The sequence below is a fragment of the Fulvia fulva genome, chromosome 7 (assembly GCF_020509005.1).
Source record: "Fulvia fulva chromosome 7, complete sequence".
Taxonomy (NCBI): domain Eukaryota; kingdom Fungi; phylum Ascomycota; class Dothideomycetes; order Mycosphaerellales; family Mycosphaerellaceae; genus Fulvia; species Fulvia fulva.
This window is the reverse complement of record NC_063018.1, coordinates 1,764,371-1,787,382: the sequence shown is the minus strand read 5'-3', so window position 1 is coordinate 1,787,382 and position 23,012 is coordinate 1,764,371. Positions and strand designations below refer to the sequence as shown.

General features: G+C 46.3%; 6 protein-coding genes across 6 annotated transcripts; all 6 read left to right on the top strand.

Moving 5' to 3' along the window:
* Window positions 1-10,749: 10,749 nt before the first annotated feature.
* Window positions 10,750-11,971, top strand: CLAFUR5_10187 (26S proteasome regulatory subunit 8; the record flags this gene model as incomplete). Its single annotated transcript, XM_047909335.1, has 2 exons — window positions 10,750-10,984; window positions 11,037-11,971. The coding sequence occupies 2 exons, from the start codon at window positions 10,750-10,752 to the stop codon at window positions 11,969-11,971; spliced, it is 1,170 nt and encodes a 389-aa protein (XP_047764544.1).
* Window positions 11,972-12,180: 209 nt separating this feature from the next.
* On the top strand, window positions 12,181-12,634 carry CLAFUR5_10186 (uncharacterized protein; the record flags this gene model as incomplete). Its single annotated transcript, XM_047909334.1, has 2 exons — window positions 12,181-12,202; window positions 12,264-12,634. The coding sequence occupies 2 exons, from the start codon at window positions 12,181-12,183 to the stop codon at window positions 12,632-12,634; spliced, it is 393 nt and encodes a 130-aa protein (XP_047764543.1).
* Window positions 12,635-12,961: 327 nt separating this feature from the next.
* Window positions 12,962-13,647, top strand: CLAFUR5_10185 (uncharacterized protein; the record flags this gene model as incomplete). The annotated part of the gene is made up of 3 exons (XM_047909333.1): window positions 12,962-13,008; window positions 13,057-13,310; window positions 13,376-13,647. 3 exons carry the CDS (start codon window positions 12,962-12,964, stop codon window positions 13,645-13,647), a joined length of 573 nt encoding a protein of 190 aa, XP_047764546.1.
* Window positions 13,648-13,980: 333 nt separating this feature from the next.
* Window positions 13,981-15,102, top strand: CLAFUR5_10184 (uncharacterized protein; the record flags this gene model as incomplete). The annotated part of the gene is made up of 3 exons (XM_047909332.1): window positions 13,981-14,018; window positions 14,078-14,455; window positions 14,511-15,102. The coding sequence occupies 3 exons, from the start codon at window positions 13,981-13,983 to the stop codon at window positions 15,100-15,102; spliced, it is 1,008 nt and encodes a 335-aa protein (XP_047764545.1).
* Window positions 15,103-15,668: 566 nt separating this feature from the next.
* Window positions 15,669-16,508, top strand: CLAFUR5_10183 (Acyl-protein thioesterase 1; the record flags this gene model as incomplete). Its single annotated transcript, XM_047909331.1, has 2 exons — window positions 15,669-15,810; window positions 15,865-16,508. The coding sequence occupies 2 exons, from the start codon at window positions 15,669-15,671 to the stop codon at window positions 16,506-16,508; spliced, it is 786 nt and encodes a 261-aa protein (XP_047764540.1).
* Window positions 16,509-16,874: 366 nt separating this feature from the next.
* CLAFUR5_10182 (Nucleus export protein brr6) lies at window positions 16,875-18,333 on the top strand (the record flags this gene model as incomplete). The annotated part of the gene is made up of 2 exons (XM_047909330.1): window positions 16,875-17,013; window positions 17,075-18,333. 2 exons carry the CDS (start codon window positions 16,875-16,877, stop codon window positions 18,331-18,333), a joined length of 1,398 nt encoding a protein of 465 aa, XP_047764539.1.
* Window positions 18,334-23,012: the final 4,679 nt, after the last annotated feature.

Sequence of the window (23,012 nt, the reverse complement as noted above, 5' to 3'; positions counted from 1 at the left end):
TAGGCTAGTAGGCTAAGCCGCGTAGTTATTACCTAGGGTGCGACTATAGGCTAGGCCCTCTCCGACTAGATAAGTAGCGAAACCTTACTAATCCGGTAGGTAATGACCGCCTTGATTAGGGTGTTAGTTAGTGTCCTCTATACTAAAGGTTTGAGTAGCCCGCCCCGTTCGTAGGAGCTAAGATAAGGTTAGTAAGGTTACCTCGCTTAGCTTTAGTACTAAGGTCCGACTAAGGCGTAAGTTAGAGACTTATAGCTTAGGAGATTTACTTATAGGCTAATCTAACCTAATAGAAAGGCTAAAAGGAAGGGAAGCTACTAGATATAAGAACCTTAGCGAGTATAAATCTAAGATATAGGAAAGCTACCTAAGAAAACTCTAAATATAAAGCTAAGCGCTAAGCCGGCGGTATGTTCTAAATAGAACGTTATAAGGGGTACTATTATAGCTTAGCTAAAGATAGATCATAAAAGGACCTTAAGGATCCTTAAAGCTTAGGAAGCTAGGTTAGATCCCTCTAAGGCTAAGTATAGTATAGTAGCTACCTAGGTCAAGCCCTTAGGTCTAGTAAGACCACTCTCCTACCTTCTCTATAAGAAGGATCATCTAATCAAGGACTGCCCTAGTCTGCCTAAGGCAAGAAAGGTCCTCAGATCTTATTCCTAACTACTATCTTCCTAGAATATAATATATATTAAGAAGAAGAGAACTCTACTACCTACTTTAAGGAGGACACTAAGAGAGAAGTCCTCTATAGAAGAACTTAAGAGAATAGTAAAGAAACTCAGCTCTAATATACTATTACTCTAGAAGAACTAGGCCTAGTCTTATACCTCTAAAGCAAAGAAGACTAGAAAAGGTTTTCCCGCCTAAGAGTTACGTAACTTATATAGATAGATAGATAGATTATTCATTCGCCTGTTTTAGTGCCCTATGGCCTATGCAGGTCTCTCGCTATTTAGGTCTATTTGTGTAGGTAGGAAACCCGATTAACGGATGAAAACCTCCTCGTCTTTGCCCTCCTCGTTCTTTCCTGTCTTGTCCTTTCGTTCTCCTTCCTTCAGGGTACGCTAGTGTCATGGTTGTTACCCTATGACTACCTTGCCCGTAACCCTGGTGATGTCCTCCTCTCGATTCCCTTTCTCCCTTCTGTTTCCCCGGCTCTTCTCTCTCTCTCCCTCCTCTCTATCCACCTTTCCGTTTCTACTGCTAGGGAGAATTGCTCTAGGTAGTCCTCGTTAAGGATCCATCTTGTCACTCTCCTTATATCTTGTCTGTCCTGGATGATGGCCTGGTATTGCCTGTCTCTTGCCTTCGCCCTCCACTGGCTTCTCCCTTTTACCCACTTAGTACAGTTCAGCACCATGTGCTCCGGGTTTTGGGATAGGTAGCCACAGGGGCAACGTTTGGAATCGTATCCTGGGACTCTTCTTTGGTGCAAGTATGCTCTCAGCCCAATGTGCTCAGAGCGAATCTGGATAGCTATGCTTGCTTCCGCCCTCTTCAGGTCTTTATAGATAAGGTAGTTATACCTCCCGAAGGTCCTGGCCGCTGGTGGGGCTCCTGGCCTCACCGGTTTTTGGTTCCAACGCGTTTCCCATAGGTGACCTGCGATCCTTTCTGCTTGGCTTTGCTTCTTTTTCCCTTTGTCCCCTGTGTTAGCTTGCTCCCTCAGAGCTTCTCTCTGTTCAAGGGCTGCTAGGATTTCCTGTGATGTTTTTAGGTCTGCTTCCTTCTGTGGGATCATGTGTGGCCGGTTGGGTCTTCTCCTCCTCTCCCACTGGGTTCTTATCCTTTGAGTAGCTGCTTGGATGGTTCCCTGGGCTGGGTATGCTGATGTCTTCTCTGCGTATTGACACCTCATGCCCTGGAGGTACTCCCTGATGGGGGCTGTACCTGATTCCATTTCCATTGTCCTGTGAGGGGTTGACTTGTATGCCCCTAGTACTCTCTTTAGGCAGGCTGCCTGCGCTCTGTTGAGGGGGTCCTCAATTCTCTTCGGGATGTGTTTTTCCGCTGCCCAAATTGCTGCTCCATATAGCATTGCGGGCTTGACAATGGCCTTGTACATGGTCTGGGCCTTTGTGAAGGTCGCCCCCCAGGTTGACGCAGTGAGTCTCTCGATTGATTGTCTGTTGGTGTCCGCTCTCGCTTGCGCCTTCTTCACTTGTGGTCCCCAGCTGAGTTTCGGGTCTAGCCATATCCCAAGGACTCTGAGTTCCCTTGTAGGATGGGTCTCGAACCCCTGGATTTTTACTGGTGCTGCCAAGTTGTGTTTTGTCTTTGCCTTACTAAAATGGATAAGTTGGTACTTGTCCGGTGCGAATTTTGCCCCATGCTCTCTTGCCCACTTTTCGCATTGTCTATGTCTCTCCTCTAGGAGTGCGCAGTTTTCCTCTGTGGACCCCGACCACGCTAGGATATTTGTGTCATCCACGAACCCCGATGCTGAGGTGTTTGCTGTTTCTAGGAGTGGGGTCAGGTCGGCCATAAAGAGGAGGAACAGAATTGGGGAGAGTGTAGAGCCCTGTGGGATGCCCGTGTTCGCAATTGGGGTCTGCGGGGCTTTGAAGGACCCTAGGAGGATCTGGGTTGTTCTGTCCTTAAGGAATGACTGCACAAAGTGTACTATCCAGGCTGGGATGCTTTTCATTCTGAGGATGTGTAGGAGCCTTGCGTGGGACACATTGTCGAAAGCCCCTGATATGTCTAGTGAAAGCAGTGAGGCTACCTTGTTGTTGCCATAGTGCCAGATGTGTCTGATTTGCTCTGTGATCAGTTCGACTGCTGTGAGGGTAGATCTCTTTTGTCTCCCCCCCATTTGCGTTGCCGGGAGGAGGTTGTGTTCTTCTACTATTCCGGTGAGCCTTATAGCCACGACCTTCTCTAGGAGCTTCCCTAGTGTGTTCAGCAACGCAATTGGTCTGTATGACTTCAACTTGGTATAGTCTTCCTTTTGGGGTTTCCTTAGGACGCAAGTCAGTGATTGCCTAAAGGCCTTTGGGCAATACCCCTGCTTCATGCACTGGGTAAAGATTGGCGCAAGCACTGGAGTGATAAGGCTGCTGCTAGCTTTTAGGTAACAGTTAGGGATCTTGTCTGGGCCTGGGGCTTTGTTGCCCTTCAGTTTCTTGATAATGTTTCCGATCTCTATAGCAGACACTTGCCAGTTAGCCTCCCTTGGCGGAGGAATGTGTGTTCCTGGGATGTTGCTTAGGTCTGCCTCTACCTGAGTCCCGAAGAAGTGGTCTGCGAATGCTTTCGCTTTCCCTATCGGAGTGGTTTGCGTTTCCCCGTCTTGGTCCTGTATTGAGGGAAACTGGGGCGGGGAGTTTCGTTCCTCGTCTGGTTTCCTGGCCCATTCTGCTAGTCTCCAGATTTGTTCCGGGTGTTCTGTGATCATCCCTACAGTTGACCTCCACTCCTGCGTCTTGTCTCTTCTGATCTGCGCCTTCTTTGCTTTGCACGCGTTGTTATAGGCTTCCCAGTTTGCTTGGGTGCGTCGTTGCTCCCATCTCCTTCTTGCTCTCCTTGCCTCCTTGACTTTGGCTGTGCACTCTGGTGTCCAGTATGGCTTCTGGTATAGCGACCATCTCTTCTCAGGTATATGGGCCTGGGCTGCCCTTTGCATAGCTTCTATCAGCTGCTCCACTGCTTGGTCAATCCCCTCCGTTGTGTGTATGTTGTCAATGTTCACCTGTTCTAGTTCGCCTTCTAGCCGCTGCTGTACTAGTGTCCACTCGGCCTGCTTCCAGCAGAGCCTCCTCTCAGGTTCCCTCTCCTCCTCAACTGTGAGTTGGATGTCGGTTTGGATTGGATAGTGGTCTGATGAGGACTCTAGTTGGTCATTGACTGTGCAGCTTTCTACCCGTCGTGTTAAGGCGTGGGACATGAAGCATAGGTCTAGCGTGCTAGAACTGTTGTTTCTAGCCCAAGTTTCTGTTCCCTTTGGCGTGATCAAGTCCATTTGGGCTGTTTCCATCTGACCAATGAGCCTCCCTGCTAAGAAGTGGTGTGCTGGGGTGAAGTCCGATCCCCACTTTGGGTGGTGGAGGTTGAAATCTCCTATCACGATGTTGTGGTTTTGTTGGTTCATTGCTTCCGGGAGCCTTCCTAGCGTGTGTAGTTGTGTGCTGCTTCTGGACTCTGGAGGTGGGTTGTATACGCTATGGATCAGGACTTGGCCTTGAGTTGTTTTGAGCTGCACTGTGGTGATATCCCTGTCGGTACTCGGCCAGGCCTGCCAGTCCTCTGCTAGTACCTTCTTACTGACATAGATACAAGTTCGTGGGACTCCCTCGGTTCTGTTTATTACTACGTGGTATCTCGGGTCTCGCACAGTTGATGGAATCCTAGAGTGTGGGTTGATCCATGGTTCCTGTATTGCTATAATGTGGTGTTCCTCCGGGTCTAAGGCTTGTAGAAAGCTCCTTTGGACCTTGTCTTTGCTTCTGTTCACATTATACTGAATGATTGATAGTCTGTTAGTGTGAGGCATCAGGACATGTTTGTGTCTAGGTCCGTTTGGTCTTGCTGTTGGTCTTGCTGTTAGTTTTCCCGTCCCTCCTCCTGTTCTTCCCTTTGGGGTTGGCTCCCTATCATTTGGTTGATTCTCATTTGTCCATTGCTCTGCGCTGCCTTGTACAAGAACGTTGGTCTCCCTATTGCTGGCACTATTTGTGGCTCCTCTTGTGGCCGGGGTCTCTTATTCGGGTGGGTGGTTCTCTCTGGTTGTTTCTGTTCACCTACTAGGAACCTGGTTGGTGTTGTTACCCTTGCTTCCCGCGCTCTCCACTGGGCTGATAGTCTAACTGGGCATTGGTTTGACCATGCCGGGTGTTTTCTCCCACATGCTGCGCATCTTGTGTCCTCCTTCCGTTTTTGGCACTCTTGGGTCGCGTGATCACCAGCACAGTGTGAGCAGACTGGTGTGGCTTTGCTACACTTTGGGGCAATATGTCCGTACTGTTGACAGTTGAAACATTGAAGGATTCTGTGGTTGCTCTGATGGATTTCTACATCCAGCCTCTCAAAGTCCCAGTACAACCCTTGGTCTAAGACCTTGTTCGCTTGCTCTGGTGTTGCAACCCATAAGATCAGCGAGGAGGCCCTCTTGCCCTCCTCTATCTTCTTCTTGACCCACGCTGTCTTTGTGATCTGTAGTCCTGGTGCTGTTACCTGGTTTTGCCTCTGGAGGTTTGGTGTATCCCTTTGTGTATCAAAGGTTCGTGGGACCCCATGCGCAATTACCATGTACTGTTGATGGGAGACTTTCGCTGTGCTCCCGATCTTCAGTGTCCACTCCTTGTTTATTTCGAGGGCCTTCTTGTCCTGTACGTGTGCTGTAAACAGCTTGACCCCTTTGTTGTCTGCCCTTGCCCCTACTATTCCCTTTACTCCGATCTTCTCGACTATCTCCCTCCCGGTCATCTTTCCTATCTCTTCCTTCTCTTTCTGGTCCGTAATATGGACTCGTAGTACTGTGCTTTGAGGGGGGGTGGGTTGGCTCGCGATTGTTGCCCAGGTCGTTGGGCCCTGGGTCTGTCTCGGGTCTCTTTGAGGGTTGTTTCTTGCGTTTCGTGTTGCTGCCTCGATTGCCATGTTGATCGTAGTGCTTGTTTGTCGTTTGAGCGCCTTCAGTCCCCCGAGCAGTTCGCTCATTACTCCTTTCAGTGCTCTCTCCGGAAACCTCCCTTCTTCTGCCGCTACCATCTCTTCCGCCTTCTTGCAGAGCGTCCTCCACTCGTCTCCCCCTTGCTCTCGGTCGTCTACTGCCGTCGTCGTCGCCATTTTTCAATCCGTTCGTAGTCGATATATAGTCCTAGCAAGGTCTTTATACGTATATATACTATACCTATTTAATAGGTTATAAGCCCGGGTTTACTTAATAGGACATCGATATACTTCTACGTAACTTATATAGCTTATCCCTAGAGACGATGTCTGATGATAATAAGTATAATAAAGTGGCTTACTTAACTATAGAAGTCTAAGGCAAGTTCCCCTCGTTAGAGTAGTTACTTAACTCCTATACTTCATTATATATAACTAACTAAAGCTGCCTCTTTAGATCTATAACTCCCTTAATAAGGGAGAAATAGATTGAAGTAGGAGGTAGGTTTTATTAACTATTTATATTAGGAATGTAGAGATAAGTAGGAGAGCTAGTAGAAAAGTTGTTTTGGAAGATGTCCTACTTATACCTAAGCTAGGAGTAAACCTAGTTTTATAGAACTAGTTTAGTAAGTAGTTTAGTGTTCAACCTCTATCATTTTCTCTTATTACCCCCTCTAGTAAGACTGTTGTCTAGACAAAGCTCCTTAGAGGAGTTCTATTTATTAAGGAGATTTCTCCTCTCCTATAAGAACGGGCATATTACTCATTATGTATACTACTAAGAGAGAATGCCTTTGTAACTACTTAATTAGAGACCGACCTAAAGTAGTAGGAGCTTTAGTATAGAAGATTTATATACTTTAGGAAGAATTTGCTCTAGAATCTTTATAAGGTAATAGACTTAAAAGAACCTATTCCTATCCCTAAGGATAGCTTTCACTAGTATAGAGTATGTTTAGTAGTAAAGATAAAGAAGTATAAAGGCAAAGTTATAGAGAGAAGACCTAAAAGACTTGCCCTTATATCTATTAATATATATAGACTACTACTAATCTTAAGACTAGGATTCAAATACTAGCTTGAGATTATTAACAACTTCTCTAGGAAGAAGTAGACCTTTCCTCTTAGGAAAAGAGAAGATGCTCTAGTTACTCTCTAGAACTAGAAGATCAAAGTAGAGAGGAAATCATTAGCGTAGCTAAAAGTAGTAAGGCTTAATAATACAAAAGAACTTATTATATTAGTAAAGTAGTAGGAGAAGGATTTAGGGATTAGGCTCGAGCCGACTAAGGTATATAACTCTCTATAGAATAGACTAGTTAAGAGGTCAATACAAACCTTAGAGGACTCTATAAGGGCAATGCTTAAAGAGGCTAAAATGCCGGTTAAATTTTGGCCTAAAGCACTAGAGGCCTAAACTTATATAAGGAACAAACTGCTAAATAGCCTAGATTACGATAGGTTTAAGGTTTTACTAGATAAGGCTTTCAATAGTATCAAACCGACTATCAACTATTTAAAAGTTTAGGGATGTAAAGCTATTATCTATATAGACATAAGATCCTAACCTTAATAGGTAAGAAGTGACAAGCTGATAAATAGGGGTAAAGAAGTAGTGTTTATTAGGTATATTAAAAACATAGCTAAAGCCTAGCTCTTTTAGGAACTAGACATAAGAGCTATTAAACAACATATATATATAGACTTCTTGAAGGACTAGCCTAGAGGTAATATAGGTCTTAATGTTCTAACATTAAAGCTACTAAGTAGGATACTAGCTAGGAAGCCCTTAGGAAGGCCGAGGAAGAACGTATCCTTAGGACAATCTACCTACTATTTAGGCGTCTATTAAAGCACCCTCGAAATAGATTAGCCAATTAAGACCCCTAAAGTCGCTTAGCCGAGAAAGCTATTTATATAACTTCCCTAACCTCCGGAGAACGTAGGGGAATTTCAGAAAATCGATTAGCTAATTAAGAGAAGCTCCCTAGATCCCTAGGAAATAGACGTTACTAGGTTATAAGTAACGGTCCCTAAATCATCCCTTAGAAAGAGAAAGGCTGACTATAATGTTAAGGGCTATAACATAAAACAGAAAGCCCTAAAATCTATAGTCCCTGAGCCCGAACTAACTACTAAAGTAGGAGAAGCAATAGACCTCTTAGAGAACCTTACTACTTTTTACTAAGCTTTCTTTCTAGCTATATAATTAGTAGACAGTTCAATACTATAGGATAGCAAATTTCTAGAAGAAGTTAAGGAAATGGCCTTTATAGCAACTATAGAAGCTATTATATATAAGTAAGAGGTCCTAATTCTAAAATCCGACAAGGATGCTATAAATGATAAGAAATGGGGACATCTTTAGAAGGAAGCAATCCAAAAGGAACTAGATACTCTATAGAGTAACAACACCTAGGAAAATTCTGTTTTACTAAAAGGAGCAAATCTAGTTATATAAAGATAGGTCTTTGATATTAAGAGAAGTATTAGTAGAGCTATTGAAAAGTTCAAGACTAGACTAGTTATAAGGGGCTTCTTATAGAAGTTTAGTGTTGACTTTATAGAGACATTTACACCTATAGTAAGATAGGACACCCTTAGGGTGTTTATAGCTATTGTATATAAGAAGGATCTTTATCTTTACCAAGTGGATTTAAACAATACATTTATAGAAAGCACCCTCTATAAAGACATCTTTATGTTACTACTACTAGGAGTTGAGCTTCTACTAAACATAGTGTTCAAAATCCTCGAAAGCTTATATAGACTTAAGTAAGTAGCTAGAGATTAGAATCAACTCTATATGTCAAAGCTTAGAGAGATTGGATTTATATAGTCAGAAGTAGATCTATACCTACTTATCTATAAGAAGAGGGAGATCATAGTCCTTATATATATAGATGACACTCTAATTGCTATACTAAAGTTAACAAATATTCTCTAGTTTAAAAGAGAACTTAGTAAGATCTTCAAGATTAAAGATCTAGGTGAACCTAAAAAGATCCTTAGTATAAGAGTCATAAGGGACAGGAAGAGAGGAATCCTAAAACTTGACTAAGGACACTTTGTTAAGGACAGCCTAGCTAAGATAGGAATGAACTATAAGAAGGCAGCACCTATATACTCACCTATAGACAGCTATAAGGCCCTTAAACCTTTAAGCTATATAGATAAGAGGTAGAACAAGGCAGAGTACTAGAGTATTAATAGTACTTAGATATAGCTAGTAATAATTATAAGGCTAGACATTGCTTTTACCCTAGGAAGGATAAGCTTATTTGTAAGTGACCTATCTACCTACTATATAAAGGCTTTAAAGAAGATCACTAGGTACCTAAGATTATACCCTAATCTAGGACTTTAGTTCTTAAAGTCTAGAAAAGGACACCTTATTAGATACTATAATTCTTATTATATAATAGACAAAGTAGATAGAGTCTTAATCCTTGAGTATGTCTTCTTCCTCTATAGGGCACTAGTTTCTTAGATAAGTAAGAAGCAAAAGTCTATAGTAACATCTATAATAGAGGCTAAATATATAGCTATAAATGTATATACGAAGCAGTCCTAATTCCTAGCTTCACTACTAAGAGAAATCGATTGTCTAAAGTTAGTAGGAGACTATATCAAATTTAAGACTAGTCTAATTAAGAGGTAACAATCAAGCTAAACTTACCCTAGTAAAAGATATACATATTTATAACAAGTCGAAGTACATTAACATTGCCTATAACGCTATTAGGAAACTTTAGTAGAGGAGGCTTATTACTATTAAGTACACCCTAACCTCTAAGATAGTTATAGACGGGTTTATAAAACCAAAGACTAGTCTATACTTCTAGAGGTTTATAAGCTAGCTTAACCTGTTATAAAAAGGTCTAAGTACTATTAATAGGAAGTGAGCAGACTATAACCTCCTATACGAGATAAGTAGGAGTATTAAGATATAGTATCTTAAAGGGAGTCAATAATTAGGAAGTGATCTAGTAGCCTAAGGTATCTACGATGACTTAGCTTATAGGGAGATACCTTCTCTCCCCTTTAGCTTAGATAGACATCTAATATAATCAATATATTAGTTCCTAATATATTACTATATACTCGTACTATTAGTTAGTTAAAGATTGATCTCCTACTCTACTCCGCTACTATCTACCCGTACCTATTCAACACTATACTCAGTAATCGTCTCTTATATAAGCTTGAACTAGGCGCTTATAACTTCTAGATCTTCCTAGAGTATTCTCTAACGGTCTTTTACTCGGTTAAAGGCCGTTTTAAGCTCGGTAGAGCGCGAAACGAATCTCTCTACCTAGTTCTTACCTACCGGATCCGCGTCGCGTTCACCGAGTAGCTTGTCCGCTATATCTACTACCTCGCTAAGGGTAGGCCTAAATCCTTACGAATCGAGATCGAGGATATATCGAATAATCGTCTATTCTTCGGTTAACGTAAGTTTATGCTAGATAGGGCGAGTATTAACGCGAGGGGTGATTCCGTAGTACCGGCTAGTTAGCGTCGAATAAGGTACGTAATATACTATAGCTACGCGTAGGAGACTCGGAAATTAGCCCTAACGATAGGTAGAGAGGGTAAGAGTAATTCTACCTTCTTTATTAGACGATTATATATTGTGTTGTTAAGATATAGTACGATAATCACGAAGTTGGTCGTGCCAAGACAAGACTCCCAGCTCACTAGTGTTCCTAGCTCACTGGTGCTTTACGTTATATTTATATATCTATATATAATCGAGTCTTATAGCGACGCGACGACCTAAAACGGGCAACTTCGACAATAAAAGGTAGTATGGTAGTCGCAATCCGTATAGCTTTACGAGGTTGATAGTCCAGCTGCGGACTTTCGAAAAAACCAAGTGGTCGTTAATTACTGCCATGCCATCCATATTCACTGCAGGGTACTCTTGGGTGGGGCCTTGGCGCAACGTCGGTGGTTGTTTCCGCCGACATCGACGGCATCCTCCAATTCACGTGCTTGCAACAACACCTCCATCGCAACACCCTCCATCATACACAGACATCACAGACATCGCCATCAGCCGCCCTACCAAATCTCGAACGTCATCCATCCTCACTTGAACCACATCCACCACTGCAAACAGCCGCCACGATGGCGCTCGACACGTTCTTCCACAACAAGATCGAGAGCATGAAGCTCGAGATCATCCAGGGCCAAGCAGTATTACGACGACTGGAAGCACAGCGAAACGAGTACAACAGCCGAGTGCGCCTGCTACGGGAAGAGCTGGGTCTGCTCCAGCAGCCAGGAAGCTATGTTGGCGAGGTGGTCCAGGTGATGAGCACCAAGAAGGTCCTGGTGAAGGTGCATCCCGAAGGCAAATATGGTAAGACTGGACAATATCGAACAGATCGGTGCATACTAACCATGATGGACAGTTGTCGACGTGGCGGATAACATCGACATTTCGAAACTCACAGCCGGCAAACGTGTCACTCTCCTCTCCGACAGCTACAAGCTCTCATCGCTCCTTCCATCCTCCGTCGACCCGCTCGTATCGCTGATGATGGTGGAGAAGGTACCCGACAGCACATACGACATGATCGGTGGACTGGATGAGCAGATTAAGCAGATCAAGGAAGTCATCGAGCTGGGCCTCAAACACCCCGAACTATTCGAGTCGCTCGGTATTGCGCAGCCGAAGGGTGTCCTTCTATACGGCCCGCCAGGTACCGGAAAGACTCTCCTCGCAAGAGCAGTAGCGCATCACACAGACTGCAAGTTCATCCGTGTCTCTGGTTCAGAATTGGTGCAGAAGTACATTGGTGAGGGATCGCGCATGGTGAGAGAGCTGTTCGTTATGGCACGAGAGCATGCACCTTCGATCATCTTCATGGACGAGATTGACTCTATCGGTTCGTCTCGTGTCGAGGGGTCTTCGGGAGGTGATTCGGAAGTGCAGCGCACTATGTTGGAACTGCTCAACCAGCTGGACGGCTTCGAGCCAACCAAGAATATCAAGGTCATCATGGCCACCAACAGACTCGACATTCTCGATCCCGCCCTTCTACGACCCGGACGAATCGACCGAAAGATCGAATTCCCACCGCCATCGACCGAAGCACGAGCCGACATTCTCCGCATCCACTCCCGAAGCATGAACCTGACAAGAGGCATCAACTTGATGAAGATCGCGGAGAAGATGAACAGCTGTTCCGGCGCTGAGCTGAAGGGTGTGTGCACAGAAGCTGGCATGTACGCGCTGAGAGAGCGCAGAGTGCACGTTACACAGGAGGACTTCGATCTGGCAACGGCCAAGGTGCTGAACAGGCATGACGACAAGGAGACGAGCTTGGCCAAGCTGTGGAAGTAGATGAGACGTACGCAAGAGGGTATAGAGCTGGCATGTATCATACTGTAATGCATAGCGATGAGTACAGCAAGGTAGCGAGCCTACGGTCTTCATGGCACGAGCTCGAAGCGGCGAACGCATTGAGCCAGGACTGCAGTCGCTCGTCCACTGACACGATCCGGAGTCACTCTCCTTCACACCAACAGTAGCAACCAAGATGAACATCAACAATGGCGCAGTACAGCGTCGGCAGTATGTGGAACTAGGCCCATGGCCTATATCAATGCACTTATTGCCACATAGCATCTACCAGAGAGACATAGCGTAGCGCACCCCGTGTATCAGAAGCCCGGGCTCGCTGTAGTGGTGGGAGAGCATGAGTGGTACGAACTGTATATCTTCGGCCACGAGATCGAAGATCACGATTTCTGCGATGCATTCGTGCGCGAGATCATCCAGGGCATTGTCAAGCCGCCGAAGGATGGAAAAGGCTGGCTACCGAATGTCGAGGTGGCAACGCTGGTCTGCCAGAGGACCAAGAAAGGATGTGTGTTGAGAGGATTGCCAGTGGACTGTATGCTGGAAATTGCGCCGGCTTACTGGTTCGACGAAGTGGTAGGAGGGAAGGGCGCAGGTTATCAAGGATCTGCTCACGAGCTTTGCAGAAGTCAAGAGGGGAGGTAGGAGGAGTCGTTCTGGGAGAGGAGGGGGATATGGCCGGAGAAAGCTGCCGAGAAGCGGGCATGATAATTCAACGCGATATGGCTGCATATGCACGCTCCGCATGGCCATCGAAAGAGGTGGCCTCTTTCCTTCACCGGATGTCTTTCGCAGCTTCCAGGTTGCATGTGAGCCGATGATCCTTGCACGCGGGAAGGCGCTCGGACATGCTCAATTGAGCGCGACTTCTCTCCTCGACTCTGTTTCGATCTCAACAACCTTGAAACCACACGGCTGACTTCGCACCGTGCACGACATCCAAATCTCGATAAATACAGCACAATCAGCGACATGTCTTCCGACACTGCCTCGACTGAGAAGAAGACGAAGAAGAAGCGGTAAGAGCGTTGCCACACCCGCAGATAGCCACTCTGACGTTTCAACAGATACACAAGTAACATCATCACCCTCAAGCCAGGCGAAGGGCATGACGCCATCACAATCCACGAGGACATTCTGCGTGACCACTCGCCATTCTTCAAGGCAGCTTTGGACAAGAAGTGGCTTGATGGAGCGACTCGTGAGATCAAGTTACCAGATGATACCGCGGAGGTGGTCGCTGCCTACGTCGACTGGCTCTACAGTCGTCGACTAGAGCTGGACGTACCAAAGGACACCAAGGGCAGACCGGAGCCAGAAAGTGAACTCGTAGCCCGCTTGTACTGCTTTGGGGAAAAATCCAAGACGACGACTTCTGCAACACAGTCCTCGCGCTACTACTCAGACAGGCTGAGGAGCTCGGCACATGGCCCAGTGTACGGTGTGTTGTGGCTGCGTACGCCGGAACTCCCGAAGGCAGTCCGCTGCGTCGTTGCCTGGTGGAGATCTATGCGGCACGGATGACGATTCATTGGGACTTTCGTGAAGGCTCATATCCCGTGGCCTTCACGATGGACCTTCTACGCGCAATGGTCAAGCAGAGGACTGTGGATGACACCAAGTTCTACCCACGACGTGAAACATGGTTCAAGATGTGAAGGGTATGCAGTGGAAACATTCAGGGATCGGAACATTTCTGCTACTTGAGTGAGGGAGATGTACGCACATGTGTCATGAATGCACGTGTAAGATGCACGCAATGCTGAGCTGCTGTGGCATGTGATTGCGAAACGCCACTAAGGTAACTAAGCTCCGACTTGAACCGCACTTGCGTCGAATTCTTCTGCGCGCCGAGTACTTGCATTTTCTACGCCACAGACTAAAACACATGACCACCAACATCTTGGGCTCGCAACCTCACACACAAAGATCACCAACCATCAGACCATGATCTGAATCCTCTCATTTGCAAGACCATCACTATCACCACGATGGCCTCAGAGTGGAATTTGACGAGGAAGAGACAGCGGTATAAACACTTTAGCGACAGTATGTCACACACGCACTGATGACTCGTCGCTACACCAGCAACATCATCACGCTGAAGTCAGGTGACGGATCAGAAAGCATCACGATCCATGGAGACCTACTCCGCGAAAACTCACCCTTCTTAAAGGCCGCTCTCGACAAGCAGTATGCAGAAGATGCTGCGCGCGATATCACGATACCGGAGGAGTCGATGGAGGTCGTCACCTCATATGTCGGTTGGTTGTACATCAAAGAATTATCCGATTTGCTCGTCACACCGGACGACAAGAAGTACCCACACCACGTCCATCTGATCAGACTGTACAACTTTGCTGAGAAGATCCAGAACGACGTCTTCTGCGACGAGGTTCTCAGACTCATTTTCGGGCGAGGCAAGGATGAGCTCGAGCGGCTTGCTGCCACTGCAAACCGCTGGCGGTTAGTCTCCTTGGCAGGTACCCGACTTCATCGACATGCGGCTAACATGCCACAGGTACACAAGGCCCATTGTTACGATCAATGTCGGCTCGGTCCCCACGGCCGCGACCACCCACGAAGACCGCCTTTGCCAGAGTTCCGACTACTTCAAGGCTGCTCTGAGCAAGGATTGGGTCGAGGGCCAGAAGCGCGAAGTCAACTTCGAGGACAAAGATGTGGGCTCCGTGATCTCATACATCGACTGGCTCTATGCCGACCGCCTTCCCGAGGATATCCCCGGTCTCATCAACGGCCTCTTCTGGGTTGAGCTTGCACATCTCTACATCTTCGGTGAGTATGTCCAAGATGCTCACTTCTGCAACGCCGTTCTCTCGATGATGATCGACTGCATCGATCGTACTCGCTTTCCGATCGCTGCAGAAGCCACCAAGGTCATCTACGATGGCACTGTAGCTGGGTCGCCATTGCAGCGTTTCGTGGCGTATGTTTATGCGCATGATGCTGCGAAGCAGTGGTTCATGGGCGAGCAGGAGTATCCGAACAAGTTTTTGATGAATGTAGCTGCTCAGCTGGCGAAATCCCGGAAGAAGGATCCGGGAACGTCTTCATATAGGAGGGAACAGCTTAAGTGGATGAAGGAGGTATGAGGTAGTGATACATTGGTGATGCGCAGAAGGGGGGTCCACCGAAGGGCGCGCCAGAACCTATAGTGTAGCAAGATCCCGGCGTCATGCTTTACCGCCTTGCCTGATGTGGCAGTCGCGACAGTCAGGCTCAGTGTATCACTCTCGATAGTGCCTCGCTATAGTACAACTTGTCACTGTTTGCGGGCGCTGCTCGAGTCCCACCATAATGCTCTCTCCTCCACTATCTTCTCTCACTTACAGGAGGAGCCGTCGGCGGTCTCATGTCGCAGGCAGCCAAGCCCAAAAGAGCTCACTCCTTGAGCAGTAGCCTGTCGACAATCTTGCGTTAAAGTGAAGATATGGCCATGTGCTTCGGCATATAACATTTTGCTTGGCCGTTCTTCCATGTACCTCTAGCGTGCGTTCGCTCCATAGCACCACTGCACTGACTGCAGCACCCCGCTCGGCCGTAGATCTACATCCGCCAAGACCAATCGCCGAGACGTCTTCACCCATATGTACCTCAATGCACATGTCTGCCATATCGTCGGCTCCAGGACAGGACCCAAGAAGTCTCCGAGGAAATCATGTCGACCGATCCGCAACAGATCCCGCTGCCCTCGGTGCCTGAGCGCGAAGATGCCATTTACAAGCCGGCAAAGAATGGGAAGCATTCAGCAGTCTTCATCTTTGTCCATGGCCTGGCGGATAGTGCTCATTTCATTCAAGGTAAGTCTTTGCCACTGTCTGCAGCGGACCAAGCTCTGACATATGGTGCCTCAGATGTAGCAGACCAATTCCAAGCTGCCAACAAACTCCCCCACATGGCCTGGGTTCTCCCCAACGCCCGCTATCACCGCGAAACAATGGATACAGCATGGTTTCTTATTCATGGTGCACTTCCCGTCATCAAGCCCACAAGACCTGAACACCTGCCGGACGAAGATGAGGAGGGGATGCTGGAGACGAGGACTTACCTCGAATCCATAGTTGAGGCCGTCCATGCTTCTGGCGTCCCTCTCGACCGCATCGTCCTCGGTGGTTTTAGTCAGGGCTGCGCCATGAGTCTCCTGCTCCACCTCACATCCAGTAAGTACTCCGGTAAGCTCGCTGGTGTTGCGGGACTGCTGGGCTGGGCTCCTCTCTGCGATGGGAAAGATAGACTGGAGGAACTGAGGAAAGAGGGTGGACTAGGAGCGAGGGTAGAGAGTAAGACTCTGGTGTTTCTGGGAAGGGGAACGAAAGATCCTCTGGTTCCGAGACGGGCGTGGAGGTACACGCAGGAGAAAGTCAAGGAACTGTGTGCGGAGGGCACCGAAGTGGAGTGTAGGGAGTATGAGGGTTTGGAGCATACGTTGAATGGAGCGGTGTTGAGGGATATGTGTGTTTGGTTGGAGAAAGTGGTGCCGCCGGTTGAGGGGGAGTGATGGGTGGGTGGGTGATGAGATTTGTGGCCGGTTCGTTATGAGAATCGAGCTCAGCTGAGTGATGGAAATCACGCGAAGTCAACTTTTGTTGCGATCATAGCCCCGATTCACGTGTGTAATGAAGTGTATGGCGAAGTGAGTGGAATCAGAGTCAAGTTCATCAACGACATTCACTTCAAGAAAGTGAAGGGTGGACAAAGGGCCGTGCGTTGTGTGTTGTCGTGGAAACCGGGTTAGCAGACAATGCCTGTTTTCCATGCATCAGAAGCTTGTCTTTAGATGTCCCACCATCTTCACGGCGGCACTTCGCTTTACAACTACTGAGAATCTCACTCGCTGCACGACTTACGAGATCCAAGCGCGATCATGTCGCGACGCGGAAACGAGGGAGTCATGGACTTCGAGTACCAGAACAAAACCGGACCGCTCGATGCGCGCTCGCCTTTTGCACAGCTCAGCCAGAATGCACAACGGAATCACATGATGGGCACACCGGGAGGAAGAAGTAAGTGCGGAGCGTCAGTATGGAATAGCGCTGCAAAAGACTGACGTGGCGACACCAACAGGAGCGATGGACTCGCCGCAGAAACCAATGCCCAGCCATCAATCCTCGCCAAACAAACCCTTGCCACCTCGACCAGCCGCCTTCGATGATGCTACCTGGATGACTCCGCGCAAATCCAACAACGATGTCAACGACTCGAGTGGAGGGGAAACGCCCAAGAGCCCCGAACACACCGACAATGACAACACACCCGACACCATGGGCCGCAGCTTACGGAGTAACATCATGGGCAAGAGCAAGACGACATATGACGGCGTGGATCTGAGCACATTGGCGGGTGCAGAGCGCGAAAGAGGCAGCCCGACCAAGGAGAAGAGCAGACCCGATGCGGCGCGCCGAGACAGTTGGCTTGTTGGTAAAATCAAGAAGATCTACAACAGTCCCGGCCGAGGCGAGATCCCACGAGGAGACTACTCCCACGCGAAAGAGATGAGGGTGAAGAAGCCCCGCGATCTTGCGCGACAGCGGTCCAAGCGGCGACGGCATAGTGTGTCGGAGTCTGAGGAGGATACGAAGCTGGCAACGCGCAGGAGCCCACGCAAGGCGAGCAGTCAGAACAAGCACGATTCGCAAGAGCCGGCGGTGGAGAAGTCGTCGCGCATATCGGACTTCTTCACCTTCATCGGCCAACACCCGACAGTGCCCGCCATCCTCTCGTACTACGCACAACTCGCATTCAACGTCTTCCTCCTCGCCGGCTGCGCATATGTCATCTATTGCTTTTGGGCAGCAGTACAAGGCGACGTCGACAAGAAGTCTCATGAAGCGATGATCGATATTATGGCGGAAATGGCGGTATGCGCGAAGAACTACAACGACAACAACTGCGACCCTGCCAAACGAGTACCAGCTCTGGATACCGTCTGCGAGAACTGGAAAAAGTGCATGAACCAGGACCCCAGCAAAGTCGGTCGAGCCAGGGTATCCGCACACACCTTTGCAGAGATCTTCAACTCCTTCGTCGAGCCCATCAGCTGGAAGGCCATGATCTTCTCCGCATTGCTAGTGTTTATGGGCTTCGCGACTACGAATTTGGCCTTTGGCTTCTTCAGGGACAAGGCGGCGCAACATCACTACCCGCCACCCAGCTACTATCAACAGCCGCCACCACCGACCCCTCAGCGAGGCTTCAGTGGTGAGCAGTCGTACTATGGAACTCCTTGGCACCCAATGCATGGGCTGGAACCTGCGCCGAGTCAAGGGTATGGACGGATTGAGGGACGTGGGAGTCCGGTGGAGAGGATAGACCTTCGGGGTTGAGGGCTTCTTTTGGGCGGCGTAATGGATCGGGTGGTATAGAATGCACAGAACGGCTGGGAAGGCTGGGTTGGGTAGCATAAGCCGGCGAAGTGGGAGCAGGAAGACGCGATGGTATGCGTAGCCACGCTCGGGGCGGGCCAGGCTTGTCCATATGGGAGAGTAGCACTTGCGATACATAGAGTATCAAAGTCTTTGACACAGGCCGCTAGGCAAAACCCATATTTCCCGATAATCACCGACCGAGAATACATAAGAATTGAACTGCTCGACATTCGAGGAGACAGACTCTCTACGCGATGCTGTCAACGGCTCATAGTCCAGACAAAGGCATTTCCATGCGGTGCTTGCTCGAACCGCACTGCAAGACCATGGTTAGCAAACAGGATCCAACGCCTACCAAAATGGACAGCGGCCTCCAAACAATCGTTAGCAGCAGAGTCTTTCCCGCTACAGCATGGCGCAGCAAGGTCTCCCCACAGCAGCCAACAGAGTCTTTGGAATACAAGAGCTGCTTGAAGATATTCTGGATCGCGTAGATCTACCTGATCTCGTCAGAGCCTTGTACAGTCCTGGGCATAGTTTCTACAACCCCTGTTCTTCCACCTTTCCTCATTAGGAAGGATGTATCCACTGCTTGGCGTAGCTCACCACCTGGTGTGTCCTCCATTGTTGGCTATTACTGCCTCGCAGCGTTCTCGCATACTCTTACATATACGTTGTATGTCCTCAGGTGTGAGCTTGGCCCATTCTTGATAGTGAGATTGAAGGTAGCAACACCTTCTGAGATGGACATGGATAGCCGGAAGGGCTTAGCGTCAATACAGGGGTTGTAAAAACTATGCCCAGGACTGCAATTCCCACGACAATCGAAACACACCATCCTCACAACTACAAAATTTAAACATCGTCTCGAACAAGCACTACAGTCCTGGGCATAGTTTTTACAGCCCCTGTATTTACGCTAACCCCTTCCGGCTATCCATGTCCATCTCAGAAGGTGTTGCTACCTTCAATCTCACTATCAAGAATGGGCCAAGCTCACACCTGAGGACATACAACGTATATGTAAGAGTATGCGAGAACGCTGCGAGGCAGTAATAGCCAACAATGGAGGACACACCAGGTGGTGAGCTACGCCAAGCAGTGGATACATCCTTCCTAATGAAGAAAGGTGGAAGAACAGGGGTTGTCAAAACTATGCCCAGGACTGTATGGCGCCGTGCTTTGCCAAGAAATACCTGGCTCTACTTCATCCGAATGGACAGCCCAGAAGTAGGCAAGAGGACGACAGAAACACCGTAAAAGCACTCTAATACCCGGCTAAGCGCAGTTTCATAGCATCCGGAAGCACTATCGATGCTGGTTATGCTTCTTTCTCGACCTTGCAAAAGCCAGCCAAACCGGTGGGTAACGATCGGAGGTGAACAGAGACTGTAGTTCTGACCAGGGTCAATGTGGGTCCTGCGTGTTCGAGCATAGCTCGAATCACTCACAGTCGTCGATGTTGCGTTGAACAAACGCCACACTTTCACCTCTCACACATCAAGCGCTGAGATGACCGAGGTCCCTCTTCCTCGACGACTCGTCTGATTAGAACTTGGATGTCATCAACATCAGCTCCTCTTAGAACAGAAGTCATGTTTCACCCCCTGTCAGGCACTTCTCCGGTACGACCACAAGATCTCCACACCATCTCCAGATCCGTCACGCGCTATCGAGCAACTACGGGATCCGACTTGCATGGACTTTCAGATGCCTGTAATAGATCTCCATCGACGCCCTGGAATCTCACAGAGTCTATAGATAGACCCCAATCTTGACTATAGGCAGACCCTATACATAACTTATATATATCGTTATACTCGTTATTAACGCGATGTTATCGCTTGTTCCTAACGTTATCACTACCGTCGCGTCGTCGCGTATTTCTTTAATCCTATAATCCTTCTACCCTACTATCTCGTTACTAACGTATCTATCTTAGCCTTTCGGTATTAATAAGAACTATATCCTATATCGCGATATCCCCTCTAAACTTACCTAAATATAGCGCTAGCCTAAGTAATAGCGACCTTAAGTAGGTAGATAGCTTCCTTAGCGAGAACGAAGATATAGCTACTAGATTATAATAGCCTAGAACCTAGAATAACGATACCGTCTTAGACAAAGAGATAGATAATAATTAGGACCTCGTTTTAAGCGAAGATACTAATAGTAATTGAGACGCCGAATACTATAACGAGCTCCTTAAGATCCTCCCTCCTCTAGAAGACTCTACGCTACGAAAGATATATTAAGAGACGCGATATAAATATAGATACGACGCTACAGGTACGAGGTTATTATTATATATTTGAAGAAGGTCAAGAAAGATAGTATAAGGCGAACGCCTTTTCGTTATAGACGAGGAGGTAAAACTCGTAACTACTAAAAGCTCGTAAATAGGTAATAGTAACGTAGGATAGTATTATATAAGAGAGGCTACCTATACTACTATACGAGTTCTACTACCCCGATAGTACCTATATAGTTAAGTATATTAGAAACGAAATAAGTAAACTATACTTCTATCTTATAAATAATATTAATATAATTGAGATAACCTAGCGATATTTTAAACGAAATAATACTATTATTACTCTTATTAAAGAGTATATAGCCTACAATATTAGCGTTATAGAGTCGCTTTCGTTAATTAATCAGAAGTTCTCTACGGCTTATTAAAAACGAAAAGATATTTCTAATATTTAATAAAGGCTACGGCTTAAGATCCTTATAATGTATATAGTAGTTAATACTACGCTCGAGCTTCTTGAACGTAGCGGCTATTACTATTACTATAGCGTTAGTAATGATAATAGACTTTATTAGCTTATTTTTGTTTACTTCGAAGTACTCGAGATCTAGTATTATAATCCGGATATTCTTATCCACGACTCTACGTATAAGACGAATAAGTATAATAAGCCGTTATTTAATATCTACGGCGTTCCTAGATCGAATAAGAGGCTTTAATTTAGCCTTACGTTACTATCGAAGGAGGAAATACTAACCTTTACGTAGACGTTTAAAAGCCTCTAAGAGATCTTTCGTTAAGAACAAATACCCGGCCCTAAGCTCCTTATAACTAATCGCGATCGTAGCTATCTCGCTATAATAGAGGCTACCCTTCCCGATATAATAATACGGCTATATCTATAGTATCTCTAGAAGGATATCCTTATATACTATCGAGACGAGTTTAAGTAGGAGTAGAACGAAGATAGAGTTTTCGTTAACGCCGAAAGGACTAAAGAGTTCTAAGCGTTATTTACTAGCCTCTACTAACGCCTAATAGAATCCGGTTTTAACGAAAAGCTAGAAGAGATTAAAGTATAATAGCTAAAGGGATATAGCTATCTTTAGCGTAAAGAGATTCTCTATAGGTATAACTTTACTACCTTCGCTTAAAACGAGAAGCTATAATATAGTATCTAGGCTACGTCCCGTATTAAGTCTAACTATTCCGGTATTAAGAACTAGATCTATACCTCTCGGCTTAATCTTCTCGGTCTTATTAAAAAGCTACTCCCTTAGTCTTAGCTTTAGGCTAAAGAATTTAATATTTACGTCTATAATAAAGAGAAGGAAGGCCTTGTTTAACTACTCTATATAATATATCGCCCTCTTATAATAAAAATCTATCGTTTTACTATCTCGACCTTAGTAGATTAGTTCTCGTTATTAATTAAGGGCCGTTAGAAATAAGTAGAAAACATAGATTAAGAAGATAAGCCTTACTCTAGCGTCTTTACGTTAATAACGGGTATACCTTACTAGTATACTATTTACGACCGTCTTAACATAAATAAGCGTCTCCGACTAACCGGCTTTAATAAATACTAGTAGATCTCTAAGATAAAACAAAAGAAGGTAGCTATTATTATAGACATAGAGCCTAAATTAGATATACTAGAAGAACTTATAGAGCTAGGAAGGACCCGTTCTCGTTATAAACGCAGACCTAATAGTAGTAGATAGTAGGTCTATTAAATCAGCGCTTAATAAGGCGTAAAGAGTAACTAATAAGACCGACCTTTTACTAAGAACATAGATATAAATAGTTAAAATAAACGAACTAAGAAAAAGGCTATACGGGTTAAAGTCTTAATATAGATTAAAGCTTCGTTCGTAGCGTAAGTATCTTAACTAGCTCCTTAAGTAGCTAGGTTTATATAGGTAGTATATTAGCTTTTATTCTAGACGGTAAGTTAGCCTATTTAGTAGCTAGCCTAGTAGCTAGTCTAGTAGCTAGTCTAGTAGTGTTCGTTTTAAACGTTAAGTTAGTATTACCGTACCGGCGTATATTTACTTAAATCCGCGGGTACGTACCTAGACCCCGCGCCCGCTACCTAATCTAACTAGCGGCTTACCGCCCGTATATAACTCTCGCGCCCTCCGCGCCTCTCTTAGATAGAACATCTATTCGACTTATACCTTACCTAACTACGTACTTATATCTACGTATAACACTTCGAATAGATTATTACTAATGTATAGAGAGATACGAGAAGCTATATTCGGGAGATTATAGAGAAACCGCGATAGTATACGAGGAAGTACTAAGATTAGGTATCGTACTTACTAAGTCGTACCTTAAAGTAGGTTATAGCTAATATAGTAGTAATAGCGAGACAGAC